Here is a 13,738-nt window from a genome sequence, read left to right on the forward strand (position 1 = left end):
TATTTTTTATGAATCTCCAGCTTTGTTAGTCATCTAAATTTCTCCTCAATTCTCTGTTATCGGCTGCTCTACATTTGTATGCATCTCTCCCTCAGATCTCCAACTACGCACAATATTTTATGTCTTATCAAATTTCATTGTACAGAGCTTTGTCACTCTTTGATGCTTAGTACTATCATACCAAAACTATTACATAAACAAATAAAACATTCCAGGTAGAGGAGTAATCCTATTGGAGAATTTTGATAATGAATGGCAGTCAAAATCAGAGGTGAGATACCCAAAGTCATGGAGTGTTGGTGGAGACCTCAAATTTTTGGGAGAGTCCAAGAAGGTTTTAGAAATATTGATCATTGTAGGAAGACAACTGTAATAATCCACATTGCTGGTGGATGTGGATGTCAAACCCACAGCTCCGGGAAGTTGACTGCATTTGAAGGTCACAACCATGCCTTGTAGTTTGAAAGGTCTGCAATACAAAGAGCCTGTCAAAGCCTCTAGTCTGATAGAGCACACGGCAACCAGAAATCCATTCAGGGCCCCTCACCACAGGAGACTGAGAGACAATAGTTTACCAAGAGGGAAAGGAGATGGGATTGTCACAGATTCTCATGCATAATGCCTTATATGAGATCTGGTCACATGAACTGTGGTTTTGACACATTACTCCATTAGGAACTCTGTGTCATAATTCTTTATTACATTTTCACAACATATACACAGAAGAGGTGGGTACATAAATCAAACTTGCTGTACCCACTCTTCAGTGCAAGTATTGTAAGTGACAAAAATGATTTCTAACAAAAGATGGACCAGAATCCACACTCCATATCGCTTGGAAGAGCTCAACTTCCTTCTCTACGAATTTTACACTGACTGAAATCAGCACTCCTTACAGTGTATTTACTACTTATTGATCTAGTTTGTCTCTATACAGGGGACTGTTTACTGGGGGTGTATCCACAGCCCACAACCCCATTTACATTAAATCTGACATTATACTGTGTGTGTCTGACCCAGCCTTTTAATCAGCATGATAACTGGAGAAATATCATCTGGGATTTAAAAATATACTCAAGCCATGCCAACTTTAAATTGACGATTCAGCATTATTAACCTGGTATCAGATTTTGATCACCACAATTTCCTAGCTTGTCTATCCCCCCTTTACAAGTCCTTACATTACACATTTGCCTTGCTAATGTACTTGTGTAAGATAAAACATGTGCAGCTAGCTTACATTGCGCTAACATCATTATGCCTTTGACGATTTCCAGTTCTATATCCACTGGTGAAAAATGAATAAAGGACTTACATATACATCAGAACTCTGTGACTTACTTGTATTTTTCTCATAATACTAGAAACTTTTTACATAAGCTGCTCATACCTCTGTCACAAAACAAATAGGGCATGAAGGTGCAAGGACAAAGGCAACAGAATGTCACATGTAAAAGACATGCTGACAATAACATGTTCAAGAGAAAATTGTTGCAACACATTGATGCAATGCATGTCACAGCCTCTTAAGTGACCCTGGGCCACATGTATCAAAGTAGTTTGCTTTTGCAAACGGTGCAAATTGCGTAATGTGGCCACTTGTGAATGTAAAATGGCCTTTCCGAATGTATGAAAGGTAATTTTTAGTGATTACCTAAATAGCGAATACAAATAGGGAATCGCAATTTGTGATTTGGTAATGCATATGTAAGAAGCCTTTTCTTAATGCGAACTGTGATTTCAATTCGAAGGTGCAATTTTGGGAAAAAAAATGCATTTTTCAAAATGATGTGTGGCGCACACATGCCAATAGGGCATGAGTGTGCCATACATGTGTACCTTTTTTTAGGGAAGCTTCAGGGTTATCGCAATTTAGTTAATGGAAGACCATTTACAGCTATGGGCCTTGAGGCCCATAGCAATGAATGGAGTCGCAATTACAAATAGCGATTCCCTAATTGCGTTTGCAATTGTTAAGAAATCGCAATTAGGGAATTGACGTTTCCTGTCTGTTTTGTTACATCGCATTTTGCGATTACCAAAGAAATCTCAAAATGCTATTTTCATACATGTGGCCCACTGCTCCCAGCGAAGGATGAATATCCAGTCATCAGAAGCAAAATGGAGGGTGTCCTTAAATGAATCAAAATATAGGCCCCATACTTTTAGGTTTCAAATATGGCATGTAAAAGGTCTGTTGCAGAAATAGAACAGTTGGTCATCCTGGAAAGTCAGTAGATGAAAGGTCAGGTTGAGCAGGATCAAATCTGGTCCAAACTACTAAAATTAAAAGGGGAAAACTAAAACCGCCTGAAAAATAAGAAAGACTTCAAAAAGATATCAAAACAAAATACCAGCTACATTCAAGGAATATCAGTTGGTGCAGAAGATGATAATGTTGTATAATACATGCTGAAGCTACTGCAGCTGTTGCAAAATGCACCAGACATGTCCTTGACTAGAGGTGATCATCGCATTTGCCCATTTCAACTCAAGCTGTCACTGGGAAATTGAGAATGGATGTCAAAGTCACATAAAAGGCCAGAACAATTTAATTATATCAGGATTTGTCATCTGTATTCCTGGACAATCAATTTGAAACTTTTGCTTATTTGGGAGGGGTAGAAAAGGGACATGAAGTCTCTAAAGCACTACTGCCGTATGATGAGAGCCTGTGGGTCAATATGTACACAGAACTAAATAAGAATATGTCACAAAAGAAAATAATAAATGGATGCTCAGCAAAAAATATACATTGTGCAGCTGAAGACTCCACAACATTTGAACGGTTTCAGTGAGCCAGGGTAAATAAGCAAGAAAAGCCTAATCATAATCTGCAGAAGATCAAGAAAAGTTGATAGCTGGAATATGTACATGGGAAAATGGATCAGAACCAGAAATGATGGTTGAAAGGACTGGCTTGGGCAGAGGCTATTTTATGGCTGGTTGGGATTATAGGAAGATGCTCAGAGCACATTCGAAGTTTCTGTCTCCAGAAACACTTATTGTTGCAGGAGTTTACATTTACAAACTAGGATGGGATAACTACACAATGAAAGAAAGTTCTTAAACTCTTAAGTGTTTAGGTGAGATAGATTGTTAATTACTTATATTCAAGGAAGGCTGGGGTTTGTTGGATGATTGGCAAAAGCCAAGACCATTTCAGAAGTGATGAGAAAATCAATATGGCATTGTTAGGGAATTTCCCAGTACAGAGCGCTCAAATCCTGGCCAATATCATTGAGCTGGTTCATAGTAATTTTCTAACCCTTAGAACCCAAATTAAGAAAAGACAGATAACTAAACTGCAACAGGAGACAGAAGGAGAGTATTGCTGCTTCAAGAGAGTCAGATACAATAAAACTGGGAAGGCTCAAAAAGATGGGTAGCCCACGTCATAGATTGCTTCAGATATGTCAACAAACCAAGGAGCAGAAATATCCCAGAAGTTGTTCCCAAAGTGTAAGAAGATACACCGAAGACCTTTCTATCAGCGATGTTCAGATATGGCTCTAAATAATTCAGTATCAGCTCCCTATATGCCCCCAAGATATTCCCGAAATCCACAACATTTTGAAATGAAGTCTATTCATAGAGGGAGAGCTCAACATATTAGCTTATCGCTTCAAGGACTACACCCTCTGAAAAACGGATGGGTCTTGTATCTTTTCCCTGCATTTTCTGTGTCTTCTAGACACATTGAAGGTTGCAAATAGAAATTAATCAGAATATACATTACCTTTGCCCTCCCCAAGACATACTTTTGTGGGACTGTGTATTCATAAGTGACACACCCAAAGAAGAAGTGGAAAATATAGATAATTGTAAAATAACACTGGATATAGAGCAGCATCTCCTATTCTCATGGAAATGAACTAAGATATTCTGAAAGATTCAATGATAAATTCAGAAATAGGAAATTACGTCATGTTATCTGATGGAAAACAGCCCTGATGAAATATATGACGGCATTCACTGGGATACGTTGCATGTAGTAATCAGGGATCTTCTTATTGAAGCTTATTTACACCTCAATAGAATGCGATTATTGCTAAAAAAGATATAGAACTGAAGCTGGAAAGCTAAAAAGCAGACCAATACCAGAAGGCCTGCAGAAAGTACAAACCCTTTAACACATCATAATCGTAGACAAGAAATAACTAATATTTCCGGGGTTCAAGCAAAGTTTCTATGAAAGGGAATCAGGCAATCTCATAGCCAATAAACCCATGATGGTTAAATCCAGACTAAAATAGTTGGAAAAGAGAAATTAAATGGGATGAGGTTAGTAGGAAATACAAAGAAATTAAAGAAAGTCTCTAATTAAAATTTAGTAGGGTCTAATATTACTAAACAAATTAAGGAATATATTGACAGATTTAATGTTATGAATTAGAAGGAAGAGGTCATTTGAGTTAATAAGAAACTCAAATTAAACAAAACCAAGTATCTGACAGATTATGTCAATGGCTTTTGATAAAAACTTTGCAATGTCCCTGCTCCTTACATTAGACTAGCTATTTAACTTTAATATTAACCCCATGGTTACCTTTTTGTACCCTAAAGCAATAATCTAGGTCATCCCAAAATTACGAAAAGACCCCACAAAATGTAGCCTTTATACGGCAATCTCTATGCCTAACATGAATGGCATGTTTTTCACAAGGGTTCTTGCATCGCGAAAAGACTTATACAAATGTCTGTTCACCTTGCTGAATCAGGGTTTATAAGACGTGGGCAAGGTAGTGATAATATCAAATGAATATTACTTCTTGTAGATAATACAACTAACAATTAAAAGAAGTGAACAGCAGGCTTTGGATGGCAGAAATGAATTTAACAATGAAGACAGAAGATTTATGGAGGGCATTTTGGAAGTTTGACTATTTGGGGATACACTTTTGGAGATGGTAGTGGATGAATGTTAAGCCTCTGTAGTCAGGGCAAGGGTTTATGAAATAATATACCTAAAATGTTTCAGTTGTCCAAGGTAAAGAGTAAGTGTTGCTGTCTGTATTACTCACTTTTGCCCTCAGCTTGAAATCACTGGCACACTTCATATGTCTCAGTCATCAAACATGGAGAATCAAGATTGGGCAAGAGACATTTATGACTTTTTGTATGTAAATAATGTGTTAATGGATAAAGTTGATGTGCATATATCTCTCACATTGAAATTCACTTCTCATACCAGGTACTGAAAGGCCATCAGGGATTGAAGTCAGTGACGTTCATCAGAACAATGAGCGGAACCTCCTGCGAATACACTCACAATCCCAATGGGTATAACGAGGAGTACTTGATCACAGGTCAGGCATCGCTGGTGTGGTTCTGAAGAATTTAGCTTCAAGCCATTTTTTAGAAGTGGCCTTATGAATTCCTGCAACTACTCAATCGCTCTGTTCCACAGATAGCCATTCTGAAACCTCTGGACCCATCTTGTACACCCCTGACCGCACACATACACTCTCACTAGTCATCCAACATCAAAGAGGTGTGTCAGTGCCAATAATAAACTATATGCTTACTAACGTTTCAAAACACATAAAACAGGTGTTATTACTGGACTGAATTCCACCTAATGTATCTACTTCAAAAACAGGAATTAAAGACACAAGCGATCTTAGCTACAATACAATTCTCTACTCTAGGGGGCATGCAGTTTATGAGTTGCATCCAAATTATCATTATTTCAGATAACTCCTGCTTTTTGTTACAAAGAGTGGAGATAACTGTGATGCAGCTAAATAAATGTATTTAACCACCATCCGGAGCCTGAACTCCTTAGTGAAATAGAGGCAAATATTAGAACTTGAGAAGATTAAGTCAGCAAAATCATAGAAATGTACATAGTAAACTAACCATATCTCAGTCACTGGCTCCCTTCCAATGGCAGGTATTGTAATACATTCAAAAAAGCAAACACAAGGAGATGATGGACGGAGCACTGAAACTTTTCAGACACTCACCCCCAGTCACAGATCTGGGTTGAATCCATCGTCATTCTTTAGCTCACTTCACCACCCCAGTTCACACATAGCCATATGCAAATCAGTCTTGACCCTGTGTCTCATGGGAACAGTCCAGCCTGAACTGCCAAGCCATGTCTTCCCTGGGATGCAAAAAATACAAAAGATCTAATCTGTGCTTTTAAATTCTGCATATGCACTCCGAAATTCACAAATCCCTAAATTCATAAAAAAGGCTATTTTTGGATAAGCAATCATTTAAGTGCATCATACACAGAATCTTACAATTTGTCCCTCCACCGTAAGGGAGCTTGGAAACCTTTTCTATGGTATAGGGAAAGGTGCTATTGAATTTTCAGTGCTTGATGAGACTGCAGCATGCTCTAGCTTGTCCTTCAAGTCCACAAGGAATCACTAGACATACAAAATATTCTCGGGCATGGCTACTGCTGACTGGTCTCAACAAGACCAAATGTTTTTGAAATGTTCAAGCCTGCTTGTGGTACTCTGCAGCACTCCAGCAGAAAGGAAGACTGCTTGGTAGGGGGTACACCCAAAGTATACCCAGACACATTGGACCTCATTATGATGTCGGGTGGACACTGTTGTGGGGAAAGATCCACCCGACTATAGGTCAGCGATTCCGACACCCTAATTAGGATACGACCACCCATGATGCAGTCGCAAACTTCCATTTTCCTATGGGAGCTTGTGCGGCGGGCCGAAACCGCCCGCAGCACGTGCTCCTATCGGAAAATGCAAGTTTGTAAACATCCCTGCACCATGTGGCAGGCATCTAACAGTGCTTGCCACACAGTGCAGGGATGTTGAGTGGGTCCATATGCGGAGGGCCAGGGGGCAATGGGGCCCTACTAGGGAGCCCTCAAAGTCCCTTACCGACAGCCAATCCATGTCGGAAAGTCCGACATGGATTGGCAGTCGGAAACCGACATCTTAATCCCGGCGGCGGAGCCGAGCCTGGCACGCCATCATTGTAGGGATTGCCATTTCGCTTCTCTTCCAAAGGATTCAGCGAGCCTGTCAGAAGAGGAGCGGAATACCCTTGCAGTTTTTCATCCGACCACCGTGATCAAAATACGTCTGTCAGAGGGAAAACTCAAGAGGCCGAACTGAGAGCCTCCGACCGCTGGTTAGAGGCTATCCACCGACAACCAAATCAGGCCCATAGTTGAGTATTTGAGAATACATATGAAATTAGAATGTTAAACTAGGGGGTGGGGCTATAGTCTGAAATCTTGATTTGTGCTGTGAGTACAATTCTACAAGCACAAACATTTCAACCCACAAACACAAACTGGTTTCTCTGAGGAACCCCTGACTCACCTTTGGTAGGTTGGAAGAAAAAGCAAGTCTTCCTAAAAAATACATTTGTAGCAACCGGTAATTCTGCAACAATTCCCTTAATGTTAATTCCATTAAGAAATATAGAATCTAAGAGACCTAAACCACATTAGTTAAAAAGATACACAATTAATACGAAAAACGTCACAAAAATAAAGAGAATAGGATGGAGGGACCATAATGTATAAGGAAAGGGAAAAAACTCCACAAAGAAACGCATAGGAAAAAAGTTACTTAGTGTTATCAGATAGGAAATGAAGAATATTTGTTTTTGAACGACTCACTGTGACTGACCCTCTACTGATTAGGGTCAGGGAGAAGTTGGTGATTGGTCCCATAAAAAGTTTAAAAATAAAACATTTTCTAATGGTAATATTTGTTAAGGATGGAGAGCTGCCTCTTAAAAAGGCTCCACAAAGTTTGATATTTGATTAAGGGGCCTAAATGAAACCTCACATTTCACAAGGTCTGTAGCACTGCTTTCGTTCTTATATTGAAGGACTCATATTTTAGACTCTATTTAACCATTCACAGTTGTAAGCGAGTTCCCACAACTCTGCTTTCAAAACAAATTCAAAATTCCAGTTCCAGTTCCAAATGAGTCAATGGAATTCTTCATTGGAGGATATCCTGCTCATTCTTAGGACATATTGCACCTACCTGCTACCGAAGGAAAGTTCCGCACTGACACTCAAACATCTCTGGCAATACCTTAATCCTCTTTAGTCAAGCCCTGTGCATCAGCAGAAATGTGGTGCCACAAGTCCTGGGCAAATATTCGCCTTTCATGGAGCCCAGGGTGGTGGTTTAACTAAGGAACCAGTCAGTCATTAGTAGTGAGGCCTAGCCATTCTCAATACAATTCCCAGGCATCCCAGTTACAGTATTTCAGCAGAGGTTAACACTTCATTCTCTGATACACCCATCATGGCATTAACAATTTCACAGTGTTTCAAGCGTTCACAATCTAACATTGAGACTTCCTTCCTCAGCTATGTACAGCTCTCTCATCTCTTTCAAAGTCATTATTTGCTCTGCCAGTTCAGCCCACTACAATACATGTGGAATATAATTCTCTGACAATGATTTGGTTCAGGCCACATGCACAGATTGTCTTCTCTTAGTTTTTAATTAGGAAGGAACTACAGAATCAGTTCCCTCAAAAATGTTGTGCCTGAAAACCCCCAGTGTTTCCTCCCTCTTATGTTAGGCATTGTGTTGCCAGTCATTTTAAATGTGAGCTGTCAGGGAGAGCCAACAAGAGATGTGAATGTATTTTATCCAATATGAACAGTGTGTCTTTTGGCATGAACTTTACCTGTTTTCAGCAATAATGTAATTCTTGTTCCAAAATGTCTATAAGGGTATGATTTATTTAATTGCACCACCTCTTTTGAGCTATAATCAGCTTTATAATGACAATTTGGTTTAGATAGAATTTTCCCACCCAAAAGTTACAAATACAAGGTTACATTGAATTTCAAGGAGTAAGGGCTTCTTGGAAAGAACATGAAGTTTAAGTGGAGGACAATTATATCCCACACTCCTATTTCCCATCCCGTCTGTATTATAACAGTGACACATGGAGTAATTTTGAAGAGAAGACATCAAGTACTGCTAGCTACTGCAAATAAACTCCACTACGTACATGGATTTATTTAGGCATGCTTGCGTAATACTTAGGTTCATAATAACATTTGTGGACCAACAGTAAGATGGACTAATTGTTTAGCAGTCGGGAACCCTGCTTATCGCAGAATGTAAGTGTTTGCGACAGTTACATTTTTTTCTTATTTATTAAACTAATTTAGAGATTCATTTCATTTTTCTGAACTGCTCTTTGGTTTTAGAAATTGTTTCTGAATCGACATTTAGAAGAGCGTATTTTTGGTGTCGCCTACAAATAGCAATTTGGACCCTGATTTGTAACCGTAATTCCATTTGCAAACCATTGAAAAGTTACAAACTCCAAAGGGTGTAACTGATGCGAAAAAGTGAAGGAGTCCTGTTTGGGAGGCTGCTTTAGAAGGAATAGACGGAGGTCCAGGGAACCACTTTGGGATCCTTTAAGGACTTTGCAGGCCACCATCTGCAAAATGACAGTAGACCTCCTTCTGTTTCCCCTAAAAATCTTGGCTGCTTAAAGTTTTGAGGAAACTACAGTGGGTAATGTGAAATTATGGGGAGCGTGACTGTATTTTATAGCTCAGGGAGGGAGGTTGCGGGTAGCTAGTCTGCCCGTCTGTAACTAACGGGTGAATCTTCAGTTTGGCAGAGAGGGTACTCAGTCGCCGTGGTGGTGGAATGTCCTCTCTACCAAACTCTAAATAAGCCCTTAGGGTGATTAAGAGACTGGATTGTGCTCCACAACTGTTTTATAGTCAACTGTAAACATCTAGTGATGGAGCCCTGTGCTAATAAGTGGAAGCAATTCATAGGGAATTTCCATTCAAAAAGTCCTAACTGATATAGTCCCACCTGGAATGTATTCCTTTGAAGAAACTGTTTACTGTAATGGATGCTAATGGAAGCTTTCTCATTCTCCACTCTCTCTGACCAGCTTCCAATGACAATGGGAACCTCACAGTGAGCAGCTGCAGCTATATCTCAAAGTGGAGTGAGCTGACTCCCAAGCAAATCCGGGGCGTCGAGGGAGCCTACTTCAAAGGATGTAACTGTAAAGTGAGTGTGCTTCCGGGCATGGGTTCCATTGAGCCAGCCAAATATATAGAAAAAAGATGGTCTGGTCGGGGGGGGCATGGGGCAAAAAAGGTGGTGCAAGAGGAAGGTGGAGGGGAACAGAAGCACCTGGACGGAGAGCTAATCAGTGAATGATATTCTGAATCAAATGCAAATCTCTTTTCCACCATTATTTGATTATCAATAATGTTGTTCTCTGCACTTGACAAGAACAATTTTTCTATGAGAATTATTAATTCTGTATTCACTGCTGGATTCTGGCTCTGGATTATTCCTATAATGAGCTGAATGTATCTGGCTTTTATAAAATCTCACAGTAATATCTGAGGCAGCTTAAAGTTGTAGAAAGCAACGTGTTATACTTGTATGAATAGTACTCCTGAAATATCTCAATCTGCATAGAAAGCTCAAGTTGATCACTTTAAACAGACATCTGTGTAATAATCAAAAAAACCTTCCTGGTGTGCCTCCTTGTCCATAATTTACATTTAGGATTAAATTGTGGGTGCAAAAACATTGTGGATGAAATAACATTGATGACGGGATGTACATGCAGCTATTTGTGACTCATTTACCCCATGACTAAAAATGGTGGTTAACATGCAAAAAAGATCTTTGCATCCACTGGGTGTGTTAATATAATTTCTAAGTGTTCTACACTGACATTTATCAAGATGTAAATCAAGTGGGACAACTGTCCAGGCAAACACTTGAGAGAATGGAATTATTCTAGCAAAATTGGTTGTGAAGTGTTTTACCTGTTTTACCATTTATTCTTAGGTCTAAATGAACACCAAACACTTTAACCTGAATTACATGATGTAGGAGCTAAAACTGTAAATCACATTTGTCAGTTATTGACAGAGAGACAAAAATACTTTATTCGGCCACAAAAGACCATAGAAGCAAACATTTGATAAAAAATACAATAATTGAAAAAATTGCAAATATGCAGGTAAAAAAAAAACACGCATGTCTATTGATTGAAAACCAGCAGTACAAACAAACACGTTTTATTAAAGTCGTCACTGAGCATTATGGTAACATAAAATGTGACAAATAAAGCGCATGCATAATAAAGAATTAACTCAGTGGATAGACTAAGGAGTTAATAGAACGGTCACAGGGTGAGGCATGTGGTTCCCAAAACACAGTTTACAGATACAGCCTGACTACTGCAAAAACAACCTCTTCCTGTGTCTGATTTCCCCCGTTAAAAAGCTTGCGACCCCAAAGCAAACCATAGGAGAAGAACGCATTTGAACATAAAGTAGTGCAGGCCTTACTTAAACAAACTGACAATTTCTTAGCATGGGTAGTTTAAACTTTTTGCGTACGGAAACATAAAAATCGCAAAAAAAAGATGAAATGTAGAGCGTCCTGCTCAGAAAAATTGTCACAAAAGCAAGGCTTTGATGCTTCAGATTTTGTGTAGCCTTTGGGAACGACTAGTAACCAGGGAACCTGATTCAATTAAAAATCTGGTTAACAAAAAGTGATGATACAACAAGTATGGCTCTACAAGTAGGCTCAGGCTTAGTGGGATAAACCTTCTCACAGTGGGCTTGGTTAGCTTGTTACCTTCCCTGACCCCCTGCCTTTTGGCCAGAAACTGTTGTTTGATGTCTCTAATGGCTGCCGGGCCTAGGGGCCTAGGATTAGCATACAGGTCGGGGGAACCCATCCATTTAATTTGCTCCCTAATATAATTTAGCCAGGGGAAACATGGGGCCCCCTCATGTGTGATGCAGTCCATGATGACAAGCTGATTTAAAGTGTGGGTGGGACAAGCCTAGATTCTCAACCAGCGCAGCAGCGGGGCAACAGCAATCAGGTCTGAGATATACCCCACACCCAATTCCTCATGTAGTATGTACGCCAGGGTAGAGGGGGGAGCAGCAAGGAGTTTGTGCATAAATGTATTTTCTGCCCCCTGGATGTCTCTCACAACTTTGTAACACCAGACATCAGACCCATACATAAAAATGCACTTTTCTCTTTCCACCTTAAGCAAGGCGAGAATTGGCTTAGAGCCCAGCCTTTATGCAAACTCCAGGGTTGCCCCGGCAGCCCTTGCCAGAACGTTCTTTGCGTTCATTCTTTGCACAGATTAAGCCCCTCTATCATCGAACAGCACCCCCAGGTATGGAAAGGTTGACACTTTTGTTAGTTCTGCCTCTGTGCAAAAAAACTTAAACCTGGCAGCCTTCCGCTGGCCTCTCAACATAGTATGAGATTTTGAAAAGTTGGTGGTAGGTCAAGTGAGTCCATAAAATCTATAAAACCTTCTAAAAGTTTTTGGAGTCCGACAGCGGTTCTCACATTCCTCAGTTATTGAACTTAATTAGCTACTTTTTTAAGAGGCCATGTCCTAATTCCATGATTTGGGGCCACGTGCAGTAAAGAATACTGCTCCATGACATTATGAGCCCTTTGGATCACCTCATTTAGTAGAGTTGGGGCACAATTTTTTAAATTTTGGACCAGACAGAAATATTATTCTTGACTATTCCTCTTAAAATCAATTTTGATGCTGCCTTGTTTGAAGTATCTTTATCACCTTGCCTATAAAGTACATTTTGAAACCTTAACACTGCTGGTGGCTATTTTTGTGCTTGTTGGGTGATCAGTTTATTGTTTTATTAACTTCAACAGATTGTGACATGTTATTCTCAACCCTGTTCATCGGAACCAAAGACATGCATAGTTGAGGAGTACAAAGGTGGCAATGCTGAGAACCAGAAGAAGAACCAGGTCTGCATCCCTAAGAACAGAACCAAATGCATCTGGAAGACAATTGATTAGGATGAGCTGACCAGGGAAGCCACCTTGATGTTCATCAACCCGTAGATGGTTGAAGCCCATCACTGCCATCCATCTGGTACAGGACTCATAGTCAAAATTTAAGGGCAGCTCCTACATCTGAGTAAATTAGTCTGTAGAAAGCTGGTGAATTACTATTCTGAAAGATGACTGAAATATGCCTTTCTACTTTGTAGAATGTTTGCTATGTTTCTGATCCTTTCAGTAATTGTACACATTTATTGTCCACAGTTTGCATGTCTCTGAAGCTGCACCTGTTGGCTATGTACCTTTTTGCTTCATACCGCGCGTTGAGGATTGGTTCACACTGTATAAATGATCCAATAAAATAAATAAAGCAAATCTTCTGGAATCAACACAAGCGTCACAAATTATTATCAAGCTGTGTAAAAATGATTAGCCTTGTTTAGAGTTTGGCACACAGGATACACTGACACAAACATGCTGGAGTACACTGTCTGTCACTCTGGTGGTCTGCCCACTCTATTTAGAGTCAGGTGGACCATCCTATTTCCAACAGTGGAGCCCTGCCAGCTTCACTAGCAGAAACCTTACATCAATGCCGCAATGGACATGCTGCCTGTTGGAGCACATGTTCTGAGGTACTTATTTTCTGTTCCGGACTGCAATGAAAAGCCTGGTATTCCCAGACAGAAAAAAGAAAAATAAACTCCACACCCTAGAAAAAACTTCCAGTGTCAAGGTCAGTAATGTTCTTTTTTTTGTTTGCTAAGCAGCTGCATGAAAGGTGGTGGCTGCTCATCCCAATTACATTGCTTTTGGTGGCCCAGCTAAAATCATACCGGTAGGCGGAGATCTCTAAATCTGGCAGGTAGTAATCTGTCAAGGTGGCAAAAGTTATAACCTTTTCCTTCTGCTGGATG

General features: G+C 39.9%; 1 protein-coding gene across 1 annotated transcript in view; it reads left to right on the forward strand.

Moving 5' to 3' along the window:
* Positions 1–13,215, forward strand: part of LOC146796829 (metalloproteinase inhibitor 1-like) — a 44,970-nt gene extending 31,755 nt beyond the window's left edge. Inside the window, exons 4-6 of the mRNA XM_085629571.1 lie at positions 5,195–5,309; positions 9,892–10,013; positions 12,687–13,215. Coding sequence (XP_085485697.1) covers positions 5,195–5,309; positions 9,892–10,013; positions 12,687–12,836 — 387 coding nt within the window. The 3' untranslated portion in view covers positions 12,837–13,215. The remainder of the gene's footprint in view (positions 1–5,194; positions 5,310–9,891; positions 10,014–12,686) is intronic.
* The last annotated feature ends 523 nt before the right edge of the window (positions 13,216–13,738 follow it).

The sequence above is a fragment of the Triturus cristatus genome, chromosome 10 (assembly GCF_964204655.1).
Source record: "Triturus cristatus chromosome 10, aTriCri1.1, whole genome shotgun sequence".
Taxonomy (NCBI): domain Eukaryota; kingdom Metazoa; phylum Chordata; class Amphibia; order Caudata; family Salamandridae; genus Triturus; species Triturus cristatus.